The sequence below is a fragment of the Sarcophilus harrisii genome, chromosome 1 (genome assembly GCF_902635505.1).
Source record: "Sarcophilus harrisii chromosome 1, mSarHar1.11, whole genome shotgun sequence".
Classification (NCBI taxonomy): Eukaryota; Metazoa; Chordata; class Mammalia; order Dasyuromorphia; family Dasyuridae; genus Sarcophilus; species Sarcophilus harrisii.
The window spans coordinates 242646430-242669110 of NC_045426.1; the positions used below are offsets into that span (position 1 = coordinate 242646430).

At 32.5% G+C, this 22681-nt stretch overlaps 1 protein-coding gene across 2 annotated transcripts in view; it reads left to right on the plus strand.

The window, feature by feature from the left end:
• SNCAIP (synuclein alpha interacting protein) overlaps positions 1-22681 on the plus strand; it is a 190640-nt gene that overhangs the window by 110017 nt on the left and 57942 nt on the right. For both annotated transcript variants that reach the window (XM_031939011.1, XM_031939018.1), the window contains exon 3: positions 13487-13559. In XM_031939011.1, coding sequence (XP_031794871.1) covers positions 13487-13559 — 73 coding nt within the window. The remainder of the gene's footprint in view (positions 1-13486; positions 13560-22681) is intronic.

The window sequence follows — 22681 nt, forward strand, 5'->3', positions numbered from 1 at the left end:
CTTGATCTGGAGAGGGGTTTCATTCCATCAAACTCTGTTCTGAGGCTTGGGTTTTTGTGGTTTTTGAAGAAAACTAGAAGAACTCGAGCAACTTCCTGGCTTTACTCCACCATCTTGGCTCTACCAATATAATTTCCTTTTGGTTCTATGATTTTGTTCTTTAAATCACCAGTTATTTAATATCCTGTTACTTAATCTATTAATTCCTTAAGGTCATTTTTATTTAATATAATTTTATTACATTGTAAATAGTTTGGAATAATCACTTTGGGGAATGATTTTTTGGAAATTATCAATGAAGTACTGTAAAACAACAAGAGCCCAAATAAAGTTGTGTGCCATAAATTTAAAGTGACAGATTTTTTTTTAAAAAAGTGATGACTTTCTTTAGTAACAATTAAAAACCCAGTATTAGATATGATAAAATTCAATCACTCAATCAAAAAGTATTAATTAAGTACTTATTCTTTGGTGGCACTAGTGATATGAATACAAAAATAAAGGTCTCTGCTGTTGTGGAATTGTATTCTCTATACAAGTATATACAAATATATATACCAAATGAATACAAGATAATGGAAGCAAGGAAACAGTGGAGGGCAATCAGAGAAGACGTCATATATAAGGTGGCATTGGAACTAAACTTTACCTTTCCTTAGTGATGAAGATTAGCAGGTTGAGAATGGAGGGAGGTCAAGGGGACAAAGGAGTCTAACATAGAGCTTGTGAAAGATACTGGGTCAACACTGGATCTGAAAGCAAATAAATCAGTTATGGAGGAAATAGACTTGGAGTTTGGAAATGGATAACAGCAAATGATCAAAATAAAGGAGTTGAGTAGCAACTATAAGTACAGCAAATTTATATAAATCATTTTTGTATTCCCTTACAATATCTTGCATTTAATTAGCACTTAGTAAACATTTGTTAGAACTTCCATATTTTCTAGGGACCTGAGAATTAGAAGCACCAAACATGCTGCAGCAGAAAGTGATCAACCACCTCTCTTGACACTCTGAACAACTCCTATGCTTATAAATATAGGTGAATCAAATCAGGGGCTGCATACTTGTTCCCATTATACTAACTCTGGTTTTGTACCCACTACTCAACCACCCTAAATAGGCTTAATGATTCTAATTATGGACTATTTCCCCAGGATCCAATTCTTAAGGATCATTCATGATATAAGGGAAAAACTAAGCAATGATGAGCTTAAAAGGCATATTTCTTCTAAGCTTCTCTAAATGGAGAGGAGTCCTTTAGGGTTTTATTTAATGAGAAAGTATGTTGCAGAAGATAGGAGGTAAAGGGAGTTATGCTTTTCTTTTTTTAACTTGGGCTATTAAAAGGAAGTATTAAAGTGCAGGAGAAGGTAGATTTGGTGTTAAGCATCTGAGTTCAAATCCCAGCTCTAAAGCTTACAATCTGCATGACTTAGAACAAAATTAACTCTCCCTTAGTTTCAATTTTCCCTTCTATAGAATTGGAATGTTGTAATCAATGGCCTTTGAGCCCACATCCAGCTCTAAATCTGTGATCCTGTGAAATCTAAGGTTGTTTAGCTTGTATAATCAGAAAAAAAAACTACACCCATATACATCATGTCAAGTTATAAAAATAATCATTTCTAAAAAATTTCATTTTTACCATCTTTCAGTACTCTTCCTTTTAATTTTGTCTTTTCTTGTTCCTGAACTCCTGCTGTTGTGTCTGCCTTTTGGAATGCTATGTAGGAGTAATTCATGAACCTTAGTGTGGTTGTTTGGCTGATTTCAATTATTTTTCCTTTAGAAATCTGATGGGACCTTAACATGTTTAAAAGGCTCTGGCTGCTTGGAATTTTTGGTTCCTAAGATTATGTGGCTCATTTCCATTTGAGTAATGTCTGCACATTCACCCAACTGGCTCTCATTTTAGGAAATACAGGCCAAAGATTTACAGTCCTAAAGAATAGTTAGAGTGTCCAGGTCTCCACACAGAATTTCTTAAAATAAGTCATTGCACTTGTGAATCCCATGCATGCTGTAAATGCTATTTTGAATGGCACTGTTACAAAACTGACTAACACAGACAGGTATGCGTGGTTTTCTTGTGTTACATAAAGTATATGCAATTTCTAGAACTGAACTTAAGGGTCATTTCTGAAATGATGACTATCTTGAGTTAGTAAAGACTAGAGAAAAAGCAAATATAACCTGCTGAGAAATAATGAGTCTTCTGCTCTACTATACTTCCTTCCCACCCACCGCCAACTACATTAGTATTCACATCTTAATGAATTTAAAATTCTGGCTAAAATAAAGGGGGTTTAGAAAATACTTGAAGAATCTGCTTAGAGTAGAATGAAAGTCAGAGAGTGAGGGGAAAAAGATACCTGCCAGAAGAGTGAAAAGGAGGTGAGAAGGTAGGGCCTTTAAAGAATAAATTGGTCAAAAAAGGTAAACCATGTTTTATTATCCTTCACTTTATTGTGCTTTGCGGTAATTGTGGGGTTTTTTTATAAATTGAAGATTTGTGACAACCCTATGTTAAGCAAGTCAGTGAGTATGATTGTTCCAGTTTCATGCTCACATCATGTCTCTGTCACATTTTAATAATTCTCAAAATATTTCAAACTTTTCATTATTATTATATCTGTTATAATGATCTCTGATCAGTAATCTTTGATGTTACTATTGTAATTGTTTTGAGGGATCACAAAACATACCTATAAAAAACCATGAACTTAATCTATAAAAGTTGCATGTATTTATTCTGACTGGCTTTTCCCCCCCTAGTCTCTTTCCCTCTTTTTGGGCCTACTTATTCCCTATGAAACAATAGTATTGAAAGTCAATTAATAATCCTACAATTACTTTTAAGTGTTCAAGTGAAAGAGTCAGTGGATGAGGCAAACTTCTTTATTGTCCTACTTTACAAAATTGCCACAGCTATCCCAACCTTCAGCAACCACCACCCTGCTCAGGTAGCTTCTATCTTAGAATAGCAAAACAATTATGGCTTACTGAAGGTTTTGCTGATGGGTGGCATTTTTAGCAATAAAATATTTTTAATTAAGGTATTTTTAAATTATATACTTAATAGACTACAGTATAGTGAAATATATAACTTTTATATGCACTGGAAAAGCAAAAAAAAAATGTGTGAATTGCTTTATTGTGATGGTCTGAAACCAAACCTGCCTATTTCCAAATTATGATAATATTTGTCTCAATATTTCAAAGTTTGGGGATGTCATCCACGTGTGCACTTACTTTCTTCTCTAAAGAGTGTAGCACATTCGCATCCTTTTCCATTTTTGTCCATGTTTGCCAATAAAACTTTTAATATAATGCTTTTGAGGCTTTTTTATTATTCTGGGAATACTTCTATTTCCACACTGACCATCTGTTGTTTCTTATTCTTACTAGTTGCTAAGACTTTTCTCTTTTTCTCTTTAAAAAATTATCCCAGATGTGTAATTTCATCAATGTGGGAAATTTAAATTCCCTTCTCCGATACAGATCATCAGCTCATTTCTTACTTTTAGTTTTGGATAGTTGACCAGAACACAGAGAGTTTTAGGGATCTTGCATATAGTCACATATTCAATATGTGTCAGAATCAAGGTCAGAATCAAGACCAGAATCTTGGTCTTCCTGGATTTAAGAGATCTCTATCTGCTATGCTACATTGCTTCTCATGTGCATATTTAGACATTTTTAATAGATGTATTTTCCTTGCTAATATGCTACAGCCTGTTTATTTATACCTGCCATGTATCATTTTATTGAATTTAGGGTTATTTATATTTTTAATTCAACCAAAATAATAATTGCATGTTTAAAGCTAGATTTCCTTATCTCATCTAGAATGGAAGTGTGAGTGTTACTTACTGGCCTGATTCCTCTTCCTTAGCAGAAAATCTTGAATCTTAACCAGCTTCTGACCTAGATTGGTTTGCCCTTCCTTGGCAAGGCAATCTTGTTGCTCCCACTCTGAGGGAAGGTATCACTAAATTATTATCAAACTGAGTATATATGCCCAAAGGGCTATCAAAATGTAATACTCTGCATACTCTTTAACCCAGCAGGGCCACCACTGGGTCTGTATCCCAAGGAAATTATAAGGAAGAGAAAAGGACCCACATGTGCAAAAATTTTTGTAGCATCTCTTTGTGTGGTAGCAAAGGAACTGAGTGGATGCCCATCAATTGGAGAATGGCTGAATAAATTGTGGTCTATGAATGCTATGGAATATTGTTGTTGTATAAGAAATGACGAACAAGCTGATTTTATAGAAAGGCCTGGAAAGAATAACTCGAACTGATGCTCAGCAAAACAAGCAGAACAACAAGTATATTGTACACAATAACAGCAAGAATTTGTGATGATTGACTGTGAAAGGTTTGGTTCTTCTTAGGAGTTCAGTGATCCAAAGCAATCCCAATAGACTTTGGACAGAAAATGCCATCTGCATCCAGAAAAAGAATAAAGGGCATTGAATGTAGATCAACGCATGCTATGTTTACTTCTTTTTTCTAGTTTTTTTTTCTCTCTCTCCCATGGTTTTTCCCTTTTGCTCTGACTTTTCTCTCCCAACATGATTCATAAAGCAATGTGCATTAAAAATAAATAATTTTTAAAAACAGTATAGATATCCAATTGCTATAGGTCACTGTGTCTCAGAACTCTTGAATTCAAAAGATCTGCAACCTCAACCTTCCTGGTGGCCACAATTATTAGCATTGTAATTAAAATTGCATTGCTACGTGGTTCACAATCATAGAATTACAAGGATATTATGTTAAAGAAATGCTCTTTTGTAGTGGAAATCTGTTTGGCATAATTACCTAATATGTCTTGCTTCTCTATGGACTACTGGGCCTTTTCCTCTTCCCTGCTCCTGAAATCTCCTAAATATGTTGTCTCCCCCATTAGAATATGAGCTCTTAGACAGCAGAGACTGTTTTGGTTTCCTCTTCATATCTCCAATATAAATAAATATCTCCAATATTTACCACAGTGCTTTCTCCATAGTAGTACTTAATGAATGCTTTAACTTTTATTCATTCATTATATTTTTTTATTCTATGAGATTTTTATTATTTTAGATTCTTTCCCTGTTTAAGGTATCTTTAAATGAACTCAAGCCTAGTAAAATTCACATATTTAGGGTTGTTGAGCCTTGTGATCTTTCAGTGAGGTACAAAACCAGAGTTGGAGTGGTCAGAATAGGAGTGCAGCTCCTGATTTGGTTCACTTAGCATTTATAAGTGTAGGAGCTGTTCAGAGAGTCAGGATAGGTGACTAATCACTTTCTGCTATAGCACATTGACTGTTTCTGCCTCTTACTTCATGGAAAATAGGAAAACTCCAACAAATCTAAATAGTTATGAAAGTTATGAGAATCATAAATCCTCAGGGAACACCTGGGGCTGATCTAAGCAATACATTTTATCACATAATGAGATCATCCACAGTGTGAATACCAAGCATTGTTGTTATATTAAACTGAGGCCACAACCTACTTGTTAGGGCTTAACTATGAAAAACAGGGTTATCTCCAAATATCTTGACAATGTATAGTGGTCAAAAAGTGCTTAATATGTCCCAACAATGAGATCAGTTATGGTAGGTATTATAAAGGGTACATAGATAAGACCTTGTTTTCTGACCTTAATGTTTAAAATTGAATTTAATTATCAAAGTTATATGAAAACAATAGTTTTAAAAAAGGAAGCATTTAGTTATACATTAAACTATATGATAGAGTATCTTTTCTTTGGAAGTCCTTTTGGACTAAGTCAAGACTTCTCGGGAAAGTTAGATGAGCTGGCTTTTGAAGGATAGGTATAATTTGGATGAGGAAAAGAACAAAGCATTCCAAATGTAGTCTCAAACAAAAAAATACTTATCAGAGACTCATGGGAAATAAGTATAGGTTAGGTATATTAAAGAGACTGCTATCATTCTATAACCATTTAAAAAAAAAAACAATGAAACTAGGGTATCATGAGATGAGGAAGTTTCTCTGTATTCTCAACTACTTTTATTCCTTCTACCCCTTTACACTTCAGAGTACAAAGGATACCAAGAATAAGTGGAAGCAAGATAATTGAACATGGAGATAAAAAAGATTTGATATAAAGGGCATGTGCATTATGCTTTAATATAACTATAGCCAGTAATTCTGAAAGTAGAACTACATACTTTAAAAAATGAGTGTAGCATGGTTCTCTACCTCTAGTTCTCTTATGACTAATAGCCCACATATGTAAAAACAAAATAAAATAATGCTTGCTATTCTTAGATGAGAGTTGGGGTGGTAAACTTTGGGGAGGGACTACATTTCTGATTTGTACATTCACCTTTCCGAATAATATACTTTAAAAGATCCCATTAGTTTTTACTAATCTTCACTTTAGGATATTGTTGGAATGTTCTTAAAAGTATAAATGATGTTCTAGCAATGAGTTTCATGATTAAATCTAATAAAATGTGCAGCCTTTAACAAGATTTGAATGCAATTTTAACCATATTCATACACCAATTTTTCTTTCAAGAAGAAGAGAAAAAAAGAGGAGAAAAAAGTAGGTACTTGGGTAGGACATATGGCAATGGATTACAAAATGCCTAATTCTAATTTAATTATAGACAATAATTATTTAACCTGTACCAGCTGGTCTCAAGAAGCCACCATATTCCTAAGGGACCTAGTTCTTCTCTTGAAAACATAAGGTACCTAGTAGATAAAAACAAAACAAAACAAAAATTTCTCTGTGTTTCTGATTTACCAAAGCCAAATATGTCAGAATATAGGGAAAATAATGAGTCATTTTAGATATAAGGAAAGCCTGTATCTTTGAGTGTTTAAATTGGAACACATAAGTGTTTTTGTGGAATGCTCATCCCAAGTGGTATCTTGTGGCATCACAAAAATGAAATAATTTCTGTACTTAATAACTTGACACTTCACTTTTATGCCTTGGAAGCTCTTAAAATTTACATTGCTTATAACATGAAGTTGGTGAATTAAGTCTTACACCACCTTCGGACCCAGCAATCTGTTGGTTCCTACTATTATACTGAAAGCTGTAGTACATTTCTTTTAAGATGTTGTGCTTTTATCACTCAATAATCAGCTAGCTAAAATTATCTGCCTTGTTAAACAGCATGTGGTAATTTGACATTCTTTAAATTTTAGGGCAATTGTAGTAATCTAAGGATCTCCTTCAGCCATTTTTTCTTTTATATTGGACTTCTTCCCCCCCACCTTTTCATATCATTTTTCCTCTCTTCCTTTTTAGATGAGGGCTATGGATTTCTGAAAACATAGTGATTTAAATGTGTGTTCATTTTTTTTTAAATAACATTTGTGATAGTCTTAAGCATTCTATTTTTGGAAAACTGTATTTTTATAGGTTAAACCATACACATGATTAAAGGAAAAAATTCCCTGAACTTAAAAAGAAAAATAGTATCTTAATCATATGTGTGTATACATATACATATATTTTCATCCTAAACATATTTTTCCTATTTTATAAAATTTTTGCTTATAGGAATAATCCAAATGACTGACATCAAATCTAGTCCTGATAAATCATAATGTTAACATAAAATTTATTTTGGTTTTTTATTTCTAGGGAAATTATAACCAATATCTTATATTTTAGTAATTCTAACCATTCTTTTAGTTATTTTTCATTTAGATTTGGTATTTTTTCTCCCATTTTTTAAAAAAGTGAGACAGTCATTCTATTGGCTTAAAAAAATTGTTTTTTTTTTCCTTTTGCTGTTTTGTCTCCAAAATACCCTCCAATAGAACCTTTCCTTGTAACAAAATAGTACAATTAAAAAAACAAAATTGATCATAGATGACAGCATATACTTCATTCCCTACATTGTCATCACCTCTTTCCCAAGAGAAGAAAGATATGTTTTGTAGTCAGGTGGTCAAAGTTGATATTGCTCTTTGCATTTCTCTGAATTTTTATGTTTTTTTATATTTTTATATCATTGTGTATAACATATTTATTTCACACTGTCTCAGTTCTCACAAACCTTACTATTTCTTTGTGAATTACAAATATTTGGCTTTTTTCCAAGAGACAATAATTTTCTATTGCATTCATAACCCAGAATTTGTCCAACTATTCCCCAGTCTGTTGGCAATTATTAATTTTCAGGTTGTTTTGGTAACATAAAAAGGAATTATTTGCTTCTGAAATTAGTGTGAATGACTCCCAAATATTTATTTCCAATATCATAGTGTGTCATATTTTTCCAACTTTCCCAATGAACATCTGCACATGTATGGCCTGTCAATAATTCAAATTCTATAATTCCAAAGTTGAACTTTTCATCTTGTCCCTAAAATCACAGTAAGTCCCCAACTTCTTTAACTCTGATTGTACCATCATATTTTAGTCACTCAAGCTCAAAGCTTCAGTGATATTCAAATCCTAAGTCTTTCTCATCATTCACATCTCCCAGTTCTCAAATCTTGTTGATTTTACCTTTGAAATATCTCTGTATGCATTGTCTCTTTTCCACACATCCACTTTCTTCGCCTTTCACCTTGACAATTGTAACAAATCCTACCTCTCTTGCTACTTTCAATCTTTCCTCCTTATAATTGATTCGACATAATACTACTATTCTTCTGCTTTAAAAAGTTCAGTGGTTCACTGTTACATGAGGAATAAAGCCTAAAATAACTCTTCAGAAATTTGAGTTCCTATGCAGACTGGTTCCAACTTACCTTATCAGATATATTTTATGGAATATTTTATGTCATGCACCATATACTCTAAATGTCTTGACTACTCTCCATGCCCAATGTCTGTTCTCTTCACAGAAGCATAGAATTTTAGACTTGAAAGGGTCCTTAGTAGAAAAATAGTTGGACCAGTACAATAAAGAAATTCCAGTTATACTTAACAAATGCTTATCCAGTCTTGAAGATCTTAAAGGATGGGAATCCTTTCCTGGAATATTTCATTTTATTTTTTGAAAGCTTTCCAGATAGCATAGCTAAATTTGCCTCTTTGCAATTCCTACCCATTGTTCCTGGGTCTGCCTTCTGGGACCAAACAGAACAATTCTAATATTTCCTACACAAGTCAGTCCTTTAGATATTTGAAGATAACTCTCTTTGTTTACTTAAAGCTTTTGCTCCTCCAGCTAAACATCACTATTTCCTTCAATCCATCTTCATGTAGCATGAATTCCAAACTCATTTGCCATCTTGATTGCCTTGATTATCCAGAAAATCCTGGACACTTCTTAAACTGTGATTTCCTAAACTGGACAAATTATTCCAGACAAAGTCTGACTAGGATTTAGTACAGAGACAACACAACCCTTTTATTACGTGAGGCTGTGCTTCCATTAATACAAGTCAAGATTTTTTGGTTTATTGGCCATTGACACATTGCTACTTCATTGGGCTTGTAACATGCTAAAACCCTGAAATATCTTTTTTTTAATTATACCTTTTTATTTACAAGTTATATGCATGGATAATTTTACAGCATTGACAATTGCCAAATCAACCCTGAAATATCTTTTGGACAAACTGTTTTATAACCATACTTCCCTCATCTCATGCCTATAAAGTTGATTTTTCAAAACCAATTGTAAGGCTTTACATGTCACTTCTGAATTTCATTTTCTTAACATCAGCAAAACTGTTGAAATCTTTAGATTTTTGTCTAATGTGTTAGCTACACCTTCCAGATTAGTGTCATTAGCAAATTTGATGAGCACATCATCTACACCCAAGTCACTGATAAAAGTGCATAGAGACAAACACATACTTTCAAAGAAGACTTGATTGAAGACTGCCAGTGAATTTGACATTTAACCAGTCATAAGGTTTCTTTGAGTCTGGCCATTTAATGAAAAAGTGTGAAAAATATGGAGATTTGTGGACTAGAATATTGCACTCTCATGCAACATATTATTGTATTTTCCACAAGAACAATAAGGGATTCTCTATGAAATGCTTTTTTAAAAAATCCAGGTAAGCTATTACCACAGCATTCCGCTAATTCAACAGTTTAATAAATCTATCAGAAAAGGAAATAATATTTGTCTGGCATAATCTGTTTTTGATAAAGCCATAGTGGCCATTGTAATCCTTGCTTTCTTTTCTAGTTATTTTTAATTAGCTCTTTAACAATACATTGAAATCAAGCTCTCTGGCCTATAGCTCTCTTTTTTTGAAAATTAAAACTGTATTTGTTTTTCTCAAGTCCTTGTAATATGTGTTTTAATTCTTCCAAATATTACTGATGGTGGCTCTATGGAAACAAAATAAATAAATTACATTGAAATTGAAAAAAGATTGGTTTTTTTAAAAATTAAATAATTTTAAGTGAAAAACTACAAATTTAAATTAAAAATTAATAAAAAAAAAAGATAATGGCACAGCAATCGTACTCATGAGTTTTTTCAGTGCTTCAATTCATCTAAGACATTTATTTTCTTACTATTTTATTTTTTAGATATGAATATCTTGTTAGTTATTTTTGTTCAGCCATTTTTAATGAAAAGTCCATTCTTCTTGGCAGCAAAAATGACAACTATAACAAAATCAAAATCAAGTAGCTCTGCCTTGTTTCTTTCGATGCTTTTTGTCACATAATATACTCCATGCAGGAATCCTCTATCTTCTCTTTCTCCCAATGTAACTTTTTGTTTTGACTTTTCTTCCTCTGTTCATTTTGTGTTTTATGGTTACTGACACTTTTTTAGGGACTGGGTAGTTCTCATATACTCATCTCCATTTTTTTAAATCATCTTTTTATTGTTTTATGTTATAAATTTGCATTAAAAAAGTTGGTTGGTGAATTCCTTGTCTATGAGTTAGGCATTTCAGATAATTCCTGATTTTCGTATTTATTAGAATTGCTTCCTTTTATATATTGAAAATTTCATTCTTGATCATCTCCCATCTCTCCTGGCCTGCCTTTGAAGAAGTTTATTTCATGAGGTCCTATCCATTCTTATCAAAACCTTGAAACCTATGTTCCCAATGTCTAAGGCATATGTTAGACTATTATGTCTGTCTGGCCTTTATCATAAAGTCTAGGAGAAGAGGGTTACTGCCTCCCAAAGATTCTCATAATTTCCATGACAGCAACCAGTTTTTCCCTGTTAGATCAGATTTAGAATTTTCTCTTTTAGTCCCTCTATTAGATGATCTTCTTGGAATGGATAAAGAGGAGAAAGGGGAAAAAAAGGAAGAGGGGAAAGAGAGAGAGAGAGAGAGAGAGAGAGAGAGAGGGAGGGAGACAGAGAGAGAGGAAGAGAGGAAAGGAGGAAAAGAGAGAGGGAGGGAAGGAGGTAGGAATAGGGGAGAGGGTGAGGGAGAGGGAAAGATTTAGTAGATGTCTGAACAATTAAAGTCTCCCATCAGTTCTGTATTCTTTTTTTTTTTTTTAGAGGAAGGGATGTTGGATATATTATTCTAATATATCAATCTTGTCTACTTATCTCCAGTAGTCTGTTATGTATTCTCTTGATAAATAAGTGATTTTATTTCTTTGCCTTGATTTTCACCCAAATGTTTTTCATCATGTTTCTATTTTGTTCTTAGATTTCCTGATGAAGATGCTTTCTAAAAAGATAATGCTGTTCATCCTCCCTATTTTACCTCTGCTATTTCTTTGAATAGATATATCATTCCATAGACATGTTCCAGTAATGAAATTCATTCATTTCTTCAAGTTTCAGTTATATATATCCTGTGAGGTCAAATTTTTCTTCTTGTAGTAGGGCTTCCAGTTTATTAACTAATCTTTTGGCATCCCTATATAAAATTTTGAGACCGTGGATTTTATTATATCCTTTCTTGATTTGTCTCCTGTGAATTTCTATGGGTCTCAACTGTTATTCTTCTTAAAAACCTACTTTCTATGGTATCCAGCTTAATAGATAAACATAAACAACTCCCTTTCCACATCCTTTTTAGTTGTAATCTTTTGATTAGATTAGCAAAATACCTGGCAAGAACAATTTTAAATTGATTTTGCCAATTTTCGTTAGCTACTGACTAGGAGTTTATCATCCTTGTATTCTAAGCCATTGTCCAGTAATCCAAATGTTATTCTCGGATACCACATTATTTACAAATATCCATAGTTTCTTTTTTTCTTTTCAACATCTTTTCATTCAGTGGACAACAATGGAGAACACAGCATGAGCCCCTATAGTTTTTAGTTCTTGCCCTGTACTTTGTAGTTTTTGGCAGTTCTTTTTTATATTCCTTCTGGCAGTATAAAGTGTGCCCATATGAATCATCAGAAATCAGTAGTAGTCATCTGTTTTGATAAGTCTTGGATGGTTATTTGTTATGGCTCGGATGCATGCCCCAGGAAGACAACAGACTTCTCAAATGTTCTAAGGTCAACAAACAGATGCCTCATTCCCCATGAACAGTGACTGGCCAAGCCCCAATGCTCTGTACTTTTTCCTCTGACCTTTATTTAATGATCTCATCTCTTCTGTTTCTGTCTTTGTTCACACTTATCTCCTATGGCTATGATTCCACTCCCTTTTACATTTCCACTTGTGGATGCTCAACTTAGTTTCTTCCTCCTTCCATCACATACACATGCACACACCTCAACCCACTCTTCCTTCCAAATAAAAGTTTTAGTCCCTCTCCTCAGAGTATTTTGTTTTGACCTCTCCTTTGCATTTTTACATTCTGCCTTGTATTATATTCTTTCATGTATGATGGATTGTAAGCTTCTTGAAGTGACTATTTTAGTTCATTTTTGTGTATCCCTAGCTCCCAGCACAGTTCCTTAAATACAGAAGATATTTTTTAAATGAAAAATATGTTAACTGGATAGAATTTAATATTATCCTGGTAGTCAGCTACTAAGTTGATGCCAGACTCTTGCCCTGCCATATAACTATTTGAAAATGAAGCCCCTTTCCTGTTCAAATAAATATTAGTGCTCCCAGTCTCCATCCTGTTGAAGATTTTTTTTTCTTTTACAGTGGTATTTTTTTTCATAGGTTAAGGCAGGACAGTTTAGGAAGTCCATACAAAGATGGATGTCCAGACTGTTCATAGTCCTTCATGAACTACCCTAATCCTTTATTGTGCATTTCATTTAATGTGATTCTTGAAAGTTTCCCAATTTAACTTTGGGTTATTATTTTCTGTGGATTATGTGCATGAGACACAAAAATACTCAAAGCTAAGCAGCACTCAGATTGTATTAAGTACAGAGATGATATCATTTTCACAGGCTACACTCTAGAGCGAAATGAAGGCAAACTATTAAATTTATTTTGTTTCTCTGTCTACCTCTGTGTTTTTATAACATCCAAGACTATTCCAAATCATGCAAGTGATCTGAATCTCTCCTTACAGGGAGTTAGGTTTTATTGTCCTGATTTGTGTCACTATTTGAGCAAATAAATTAATCTACTTTTGGTTATCATTTCACATGTTCTTTTCTCTCTGGTTTCCCATTTAGTACTCAGTAACATCACTCAAGACCATCCCAGAACTGTGTCGGAGATGTGATTCACAGAATGAAGATAGATCAGGTATGACCTTCAATCTCTTTCGCTACCCCTCCCCCCCTTTTTTCTACACTTGCTTTACTGAGTACAGATTTCTGGAAGCTTGAAGTTTTCCTTTTGTTATGTTATTCTTGCACTGCTTTTCTCCAAAAAGTTCCCGGTTCCCTTCCCTCAGATATTAAGTCATTAGCAAAAAGAGATGTGAAGACCTAAGAGGATTGGCCATATATTTATAAAGGTAGATCATCTCATCAGCTTCAAACCACATTATATGTAACAATTTACTGAAAAATCGAAGAAACCATTGGTGACAAGACATAATGATACAGGCGCCAATGAAAAAATGTTGGATGCATTTACTACCCATATGGTAATGGACAGCTTGAAAGATGGGTCTTTGCCAAAGCCTGAAACCCTATCAAGGAGCTACATGATAGAATCTACTATAAGGCATACTGTAGCAGTTAAGATTAAAGCAAAGCTTTTGAGTCTAATAGTGTAAACTAAACAGAGAATCATGGCACATAGATGAGAAACAGCTGGATGAACTCTCCTCCCAGCACTGCCCCCCTCCTTTGACAAAAAGTACATTTAGTGGTGTTTTTCACTCTGTAAATCAAATTAAGCCTCTTTGTTTTTCTCTCTCTGATGGGCAAAAAAAAAAAAAAAATAAGGGATTGCTGGGGTGTGAGTGTTGTATTGAGCTATGATATATTTGTTATTCTTTCATGTGATGATTTGAGAGGATTATTAAATCTGGAACCTCAGTAGTAGCTATCTGAATTCTTAAATCCATGGGTGATGTCAGACTTGAAATTATACTCAAAATTATTTGTATCAAGTATGCAGTGAATAAATTAAAGTTCTTTACTTATAGTGCTACCAATATGTTAGTTCATTCACATTAAAATCATTTTATATATTCAATGTATTTTTTCCTACTACACAGAGGGGAAGAGTGAATACCATACTGAATGTGGAGACAGAAAGACTTGGGTTCAAGTAATTCCTTACTTAGTAACCTTGGTTTCTTCATCTTCAAGTTGATCTTGATGGATTCTAAAGTCTCTTACAGTTCTGAGTCTATTATCTTCTTATCTCATAGACCAGTGGTTCTCAAACTTTTGTTTTCAGTATCTTTATCCTATTAAAAATTATTGAGGATCTCTCCAAAGTGTTTTTGTTTATCTGGATTATATTTATAGACATTTACCATATTGGCAATAAAAACTATTTTTGAATTTGTAGACCTTCTAAAAGGATTTCAGAGATTCCCCAGGATTCTCTAGACCATACTTTGAGAACCACTGTCATAGACTGTTTATTGTTAATGTTTACTTTGATGAATTTGTGAAAATGGTTATCATTTCTTGGCTTTGTTTATTACTCTAGATCTTGTGATGAGAATTGGTTTACATTAGAAACAATATTGATGGATATATTAAATTCAATTCAAATAATTTTTATTTAATATTTTTAAAAAATCATAAATAATGGTTTGAATTGTTTAATGGCTTGGTTACAGAGTCTCAATATGAAATTTAAAATGTCCTGTCTGGTTAAGAAATCACCTGAATTGAAATTGAACTTTAGCTGAGTCAGTGAATGACTAAATGCATAAGTAGGATTGAGGAACAATAAAGTTTCATGGTGAGATCACATCTTAAGTCCTACCTCTCAAACATGTTCAAATCCTCTCAGTGGTTCAAAATTAATTTCACTTATCTAATTATTTGATAAAAGCTTTTCTCAATCACCTAGATAAACAATTAACAGAAGCTTCCAAATAATTTTTCCTAGTACATTTGTTGCTAGTTACAAAACAAATGCTTTAACCTTCTATCCAGAAAATTATCAAAATTCACCAATTAGATTAAATTTTAAATGAATCTATTTGGGGGAGAGAGGAATTTCTCAGCTATTGTAAGTATTGAAATCACAGAAGGGGCAGAAATAATGAGGTGTCAATCTCATAATGCTGTCATAAAAGAAAATGAATTCCATCCCTTCTTCTTGTTTATCCTAGGTGCCTCTTGGTGATCATTACTTTTTTCTCTAAATATTAATATATAACATATTCTAGAATTTTGCCAAGATTTGAAGTTAATGGATCTATGATTTAAAATATCCACCTTCTTTATAAAAAACTAGGGCATCATCTGCTCAATTCTAGTTCTGTAACTTCTCTCATTTTCTTCACAATAACTTGCTTAGATGGGCTACAGTACAGTGTTTAGGGATAATATTAATGTGCATGGAATAAAGAAGGAAGGAAAGAGTTGAGGGAGAAAATGAGGGAGGGATCCATGGGTAGGGATAAGTTAAGTAATACAAGACAAGTTAAGGAATAGAACTACAATAGAAGAGTTAGCAAGGATAGGAAATAAGGCATGCACATAAACAGAACAATAAGGATAAGGAGTAAATTTATTAGGAAAAAAAGTAGAACTAGTAATTATTGATCTGAGACAAAGTCAGATTTAAAGATTCAATCAACAGAAAAATCTACATTATATGTCAGCCATATTAATATTGTTTTAGAGGTATGTATTTGTATGTATAAATATATATGAATGAGTGTGTTTAAGTGTGATGTAGGTGCATATATGTGTGTATATAGATGTATGTGTGTGTGGATGTGTGCAGGTGTGTATATGTATTTAAATACACAAAAACACATCTACACACACACATTTATACATATATTCTTGCATAATTATACCATTTTTGGGGTAGATGGCAGGAATGAAAAGGGGGAAAAATAAAAAGTGCACAGCAGAGAACAAAAGAATAACATACAAGGAAACAAAGAAAAATGGAATACTCATGAATATAATGTCTTCTATTATTATATATGCTTTTTTGAAATGGAAATTTACTGTTACATATTTTGAATCCTTCCTGATGTTCTAACAGGCACATTTTTTTTGTTTTGTTTTGTTTTTCTTTTTCTGACTTTATTTTTTTATTTTTTTCTTATTTTTGCATTTAGTTTCAAATAAATAAAAACCCAGTAGCTCACCCATTATAACCCTGTGAGGTAGTTTACTTAGTCCTGGTAGCTTGAACTCAATGAAAACAGATAAGGGATCACTTTTATTTTTTTACTTGAGTCTCAGTTCCCTGTTAACCATTTTTGTTTTCTACCTCCCCTAATGTTATATCATTATACATTATTCATTGAATTATTCTGTAGCAATTTTTGTACCTTTCTTCCATCCTTCATTCAAAAGTTCAATATTTAACATTTATAATTTTGTCATCTATATTATCTTTCTGTTTACATTTCTCTATATTGATGTATATGTATATATACATCTATGTGTATGTACATCTATTTATAAATACACATAAACATATATATATGCACCCCGACATATATATATATATATATATACACATACTTGGCTTTATTAGGTTCCTAAGATACAATGATAAAAACTAACACAATTTCATTTTCGCATATGTGTAGTATGTCTATGTCTATGTCTCCCTATGTATAAAACATACATATGTATATGTTATGGACATATATATGCATGCACACACTTAAATCTGCCTGTATCTTCATATACACAAAAATGGATATATGCATATGTAACAAACATCACAGTTGACCTTTGGAAACTGGTTATTCAAGCCCAGTTTCAAGAATATGGGTCTAGATCCAGTTGTCAAGCAGCAACCTAAAACTGGAGTATGCTTACATGAGATTTCAAGGTTTCAGGAAGATCCCACCCTACCTTAAAAATCTTTTCCTAATAATTATCTTCCCAAATGACTAATTATTTGGCTGAAATTCTGTCATAAAATTTTAAGGCTTTTGCCCCAGGGAGAAGTAATACTTTAATTTCTTGTCAGTTTACTGAGAATAAGTCTCCAGTTTTTTTAGAGAAGGAAATTTTTTGGGGGGAAAAATATGCCAAGTACCTCAGGATTGTATCATCAAATGGGATATATAACTAGGAAACTGAAAACCCTAAGGACAAACTTCACCTGCCTCACAATTTTGCATTTAGTATCATGGCTACAAAATAGGTTAGGGGGTCCCTAAACTATTCACTCATTGCACAAACATTTATTTGTTTAAAAAAAAATCTATTCTGTGTTATGCACTATTTCAGGCTCAGAGTAAGAACGGATAAAATTTGGATAAAGCATTATCCCTGATTTCATGGAACTTTTCAGTCTAGTAGGGGGTCTGAGTACACTTGTAAAAATTTGACAAGCTTGGAAGCCAGGCAGTTCAGCAAATAAAGATTAGTTTTGGTCGATTGCTATAAAAGTGAAAAAACAATGATTTGCAATGAAACATTTGATTTCTGTGTAGCTATTGCATAATACTTGCTGTCTTAGATTTGGTAAGTCAGAAAAGTCATTGTTATTTCACTTAGCAAAATTTTAAAGTAAAATTATATGGTATATGCTATTCAAATAAAATATAATCAATTTAATTTAGTTGGAGCTTATTTTGTTGGCCTGCATATTTAGATATGCATTCATTTTAATGTTATATAAGTTCAGTTGATTGTTATTTTTTAAAAGTAGCTGCTAAACTCTATGCATTTTTCTCCAAACAAGGCAAAGTAGTGTTTTATGCAAAATTCAGCTGAAAACATAGATACAATGAAGTAAATAAATAACATGACAGTTTATATGTAAATATTTTTCATTCTTTTTTAAAAATTTATTAAATGATTATAATGTGTTAGGCATTATGCTAGACTTTGCCTGTACAGAGACCAAAAAACAAAAATTAAATAGAACCTGCCCTTAAGGAGCTTATATTCTCTTATGAGTAAACTATATATAAGCAAAGAAGTATAAAATATGCACAAAAACAGTACTAAATAACTTCAGGGAACTAGCTGCTGGCAAATTTAGGATAAGTATCCTTTGAACTGAACTTTGAAACATGTAGATCTTAAAAAGTAATATGCTTTTCCCAGTTAACCCAATTACAGCACATGGCCAAATCCTAAGTGTTTATTTGCTTTTCAGTAAATGCCATCTTAGAGGTATATTTATATTCTTGGCAATGGTGTTAGGCTTATTCCCAAGTGTTTTCCAATGTTGCAACAAACCTAGAACTTATAAATTTGAAATCCATGGTTTCCAAAGATTTTTGTAGGCCCTGAGCCAGCACTTAAAATAATAAATTGACATGACAACCTTATGGGAATCACTGACATAGTTGATGATGCTAAATATATAACTCTTCTGTTTTCAATTTAAATAAATATTTAATAGCAACTCACATAAAAAGATTATATCTCTGATTCAAATGAAAGTACTTTATTTTCATTCATTATTGCTGATATTCTGTCCATTGAGGTCCCAAAACAAATTTAATCCCAATAAATTTGCTCCTCATTCATTAGAAAAGAATTTGGTCTGGGGTTTACAATCCAACTAACTTGGAATAGTCTTTTAATCTTCTAGTACCATTGAAGAGGGAAAAAGAGAGAAAACAAAGAAAGAAATATACAGGTTTTCAAGGTCTACTATTTCAGCACCCCATATTTTAAGTCCCTTTATATCTACATCTCCCAGACACAAATTGACTGTTTTCCCCTTTCCCATAGCCCTTCACAAATATATCCATTGTCCTGGATTCTCTTCCCTCAAAGTAAAAAACAATGGTAACAATAAAAATGAACTCAAGTAAATACAAAATACCCAGTAATCAAATAAAAGTTAAAATTAAGATTTTGGAAAATCTTGGAAAACCAAGAATTTTAGCTCTTGGGACAAGTATAGATCAAATTAGTTTGTTTTTGTTTTTGTTTTTTGTTTTTTGTTACCTATCGCATTGTATTGCTGTCTCCTCTTAAGTTTGTATAGGTCACAAAAACTCACCAGGTCTTTATCAGACAAATTCCTGCCTAATCATGCATTATCCATGCTGTACTTGGGAAAATGATGAGTTTTTATTTACCCTTACTAAATTAAATCTCATTAGATTTCTGCCTAATGCTCTATTGTGTCAAGATCATTGGGGATATTGTCCAGTTAGCTAACTGGATTAGTGGATAGAATGATAGTAACTGGAGTTAGGAAGGCCTACATTAAAATCCTGCTTTAGATACTTAATAGCTGTGTGTGACCCTAGCAAGTCACAACTCTGTCATCCTGTTTCTTTACATGTAAAATAGAGATGATAATAACGACTTCAAGGGGTTATTGTGAGGAACAAATAAGATAACATGTAAAACGATTCTCAAATATTAACAATCCTGACAGATACTACTAACTACTAACTACTATTAGCTTCCAGTCTTCTATCACTTGCAAATTTGATAAACGTGCCATGTATTCCTTTATCTTAGTCACTGATAAAAATGTTATATGACATTCAAGCATAAGTATTCTTGGGGTGGGTACATCACAGCAACTACTGATAATGAATCACTGACAACTACTCTCAGTCTAGTCATCCATCTTTTTCTGAATTATATTATTGTCTAGTTCATATCCCTATGTTTTCCTCAAAAAAAAAAAAAAATGAGATCCTTTATCAAACATTTTTGTAAAATCTAAGTAAACTTGACCATAACATTTCCTTCAATCCAGAGCTTAATAATTCAAAAACTAAAAGAAATTATGTTAATCTGGCCTGGCTCATTCTTGACAAAGCTGTGATAGTTCTTTGTAATTACCACATCCCCTTCTAGATGCTGAATGTTCCCAGGAGTTGACTTCAAGCTCATTGGGAGATAGTACACATGAAGTATTTCTGGTGAATTAAAATGAATGAGACCAGATTTTTTTTTTTATACAGACCCATGACTTCATTGTAGGAACTTTTTGGTATGGAAACTCACTCATAGATCCTGATGAAAAACAAACCTATATAATATTGGCTTTTGGAATTTTCAAGAATATTGAAAATCTAACAGGACTGTCCAGAGTTACACACTTTACCATCTGCTGCATATGCCAAAGACAAGACTAGAATGAATAATTCCCTAACTCCAAGGTTTACCCTCTCTATCCAGTAAGCCTTCCGTGATCAGTCGATTACTTGATTTAAATGAAAACATATATTTACATTGAACTTTCCTATGCATTAATATTATCTGTAGTAAGGAGTTCATATTTCTTATATCTTTGATGGGACTTGGTAATTCTGCTAATTGCTTTCTTATCATCATCTCTTCAATTCAGCTCAATAAACATTTATTAAATACTTACTCTGTACCAGAAAAAACTATTCTAATAGCCTCCTCAATTAGTGTCTGTATACCTTGGAAACCATTAGAGACTTTAGATACAAATATTTTTTCACAATTGACCATTCCTTTCCTTATTCAGCTTGCATTTTTTTTCCCATGCACAAGCTTTTTAATTATATATAATCAAAATTAACTGTTTTGTGTGTGTGTGTGTGTGTGTGTGTGTGTGTGTGTGCTTATTTCTATTTCTTGCTTGGCTAAGAATTCACCCTTTCATAGTTATGAAAGATATTTGATCTGCTTCTGTTCTACTTTTTAAAAATATTGTGATCTTTAATATTTAAGTCATCTCCATTTCAAATTTATTGCGATACATGGTTTATGGTATTAGTCTAAGCCTTAATTTCTCTCATACTGCTTTCAAGTTTTTTCAACAGTTCTTATCAAATAGGGAATTCTTCTCTAAGTATTTTATGTTTTTTCAAACACTGAGTTATTGAAATCAACTGCTTATGATGCTTCTTTCTCTAAGAACCTTGATGATTCTTGCTTTATAATTTAATTAGAAGTGTGGAGGTGCTATTTCTCTTTTATTTTAGTAGTTACCCCCCTCCCAGGTGTGCCCTGAGCATTAAATAATAAATAATTAGCTGGAGTGGTGTTTTTGTTTGTTCCTCCCCCAGAGTCTCTGTAGCAAGAGGAATGGAATGTTAAGACAGGCCCAGCACAAGCATGCTTTTTAAATTGTATCCCAGCTGTGTATACATGGATGCTAGTGGAGGTGAGGTGCTGAATGAATACTTTAAGATTAGAATTTATAAAGCTCTTTCCTGCTTCCATCACTTACTTTCCAGATAATCCACAAATCTCTTTTAGCTTCAGTTTCCCTATCTGTAAAGTGAGGATAGTTATAGTACCTACCTAAGAGAATTGTTGTAAGGATAAAGTATGTATAAGTTACTTTTATTAAAGCACTATTTAAGTATGATGATGATGATTTTTGTAAGGGTTCTCTCTTCTTTCTTCAATATATTTAACTAGAAATATTCTAAATCTGACAATCCATCCATTTGAAGATGTAAGTTGAAGGGACTCAGAGAAAATGAGAAATTCACCATCTTGCTTGTCACTAGAACTAAAAATCTAAATCAGAACTCTGCTGTTTTCTAGTTTTCCCAACAATTTTTATCCAAAAATGAAGGTATTTCCCAAAATAATTTATGCTCTTTGTTTTACCAAACACTGGAAAACATTTTTCAATTGTTTATGCTCTTTTGCTTATCTAATTTGTTCCACTCTTCTATTTTTCTGGAGTTGTTTGTTTTTTAAAGGAGAACCATATAGCTTTAATGACTGCTACATTAAAATGTAGTTTAAACTCTAAAAATGTTGTGCTTCGTTTATGAATGCTTTTTCTCAAAATTTTTCAGGATATTCTTGATTTTTTTCCTACCAAATGAATTTTATTATTATTTTGTCCCTTGGAAGTATGATTTGTAGAGCACCAAATCTGTAAATTAGTTTAAGTGGCATTGTTATTTGTTATTTTTAATTTAATTGCAGTAAAACCATGAGAAACTAATCTCCCTCCAATTGTAAAGAGTGTTTTGCATTTGTATACATACAAGTCTCAAAGTTTATTGGTAGGTAGACTTCTAGATATTTTATTCACTTTTTTGATAATTAATTTGGATGAGATTTTTTTTTTCTATTTCATCTTATTGGGTTTTCTTAATGAACTAAAGGATTAATACTTTTGTCGATTTATTTTATATCTTGATACATTATTAAACTTATTGTTTCCTTTGATAAGTTTTATCTCTCTGGGATTTTATAAGTAAACTCATGTCATTGGCACATAGAGATAATTTTGGCTTCTCTTTATCTATTCTCATTCCCTAAAAGTTCATTATCCTGTCTTATTTGTGTGCTTTAGTCTTGATCTTTTGGAAAGGCTTTTAGTGTATTTCT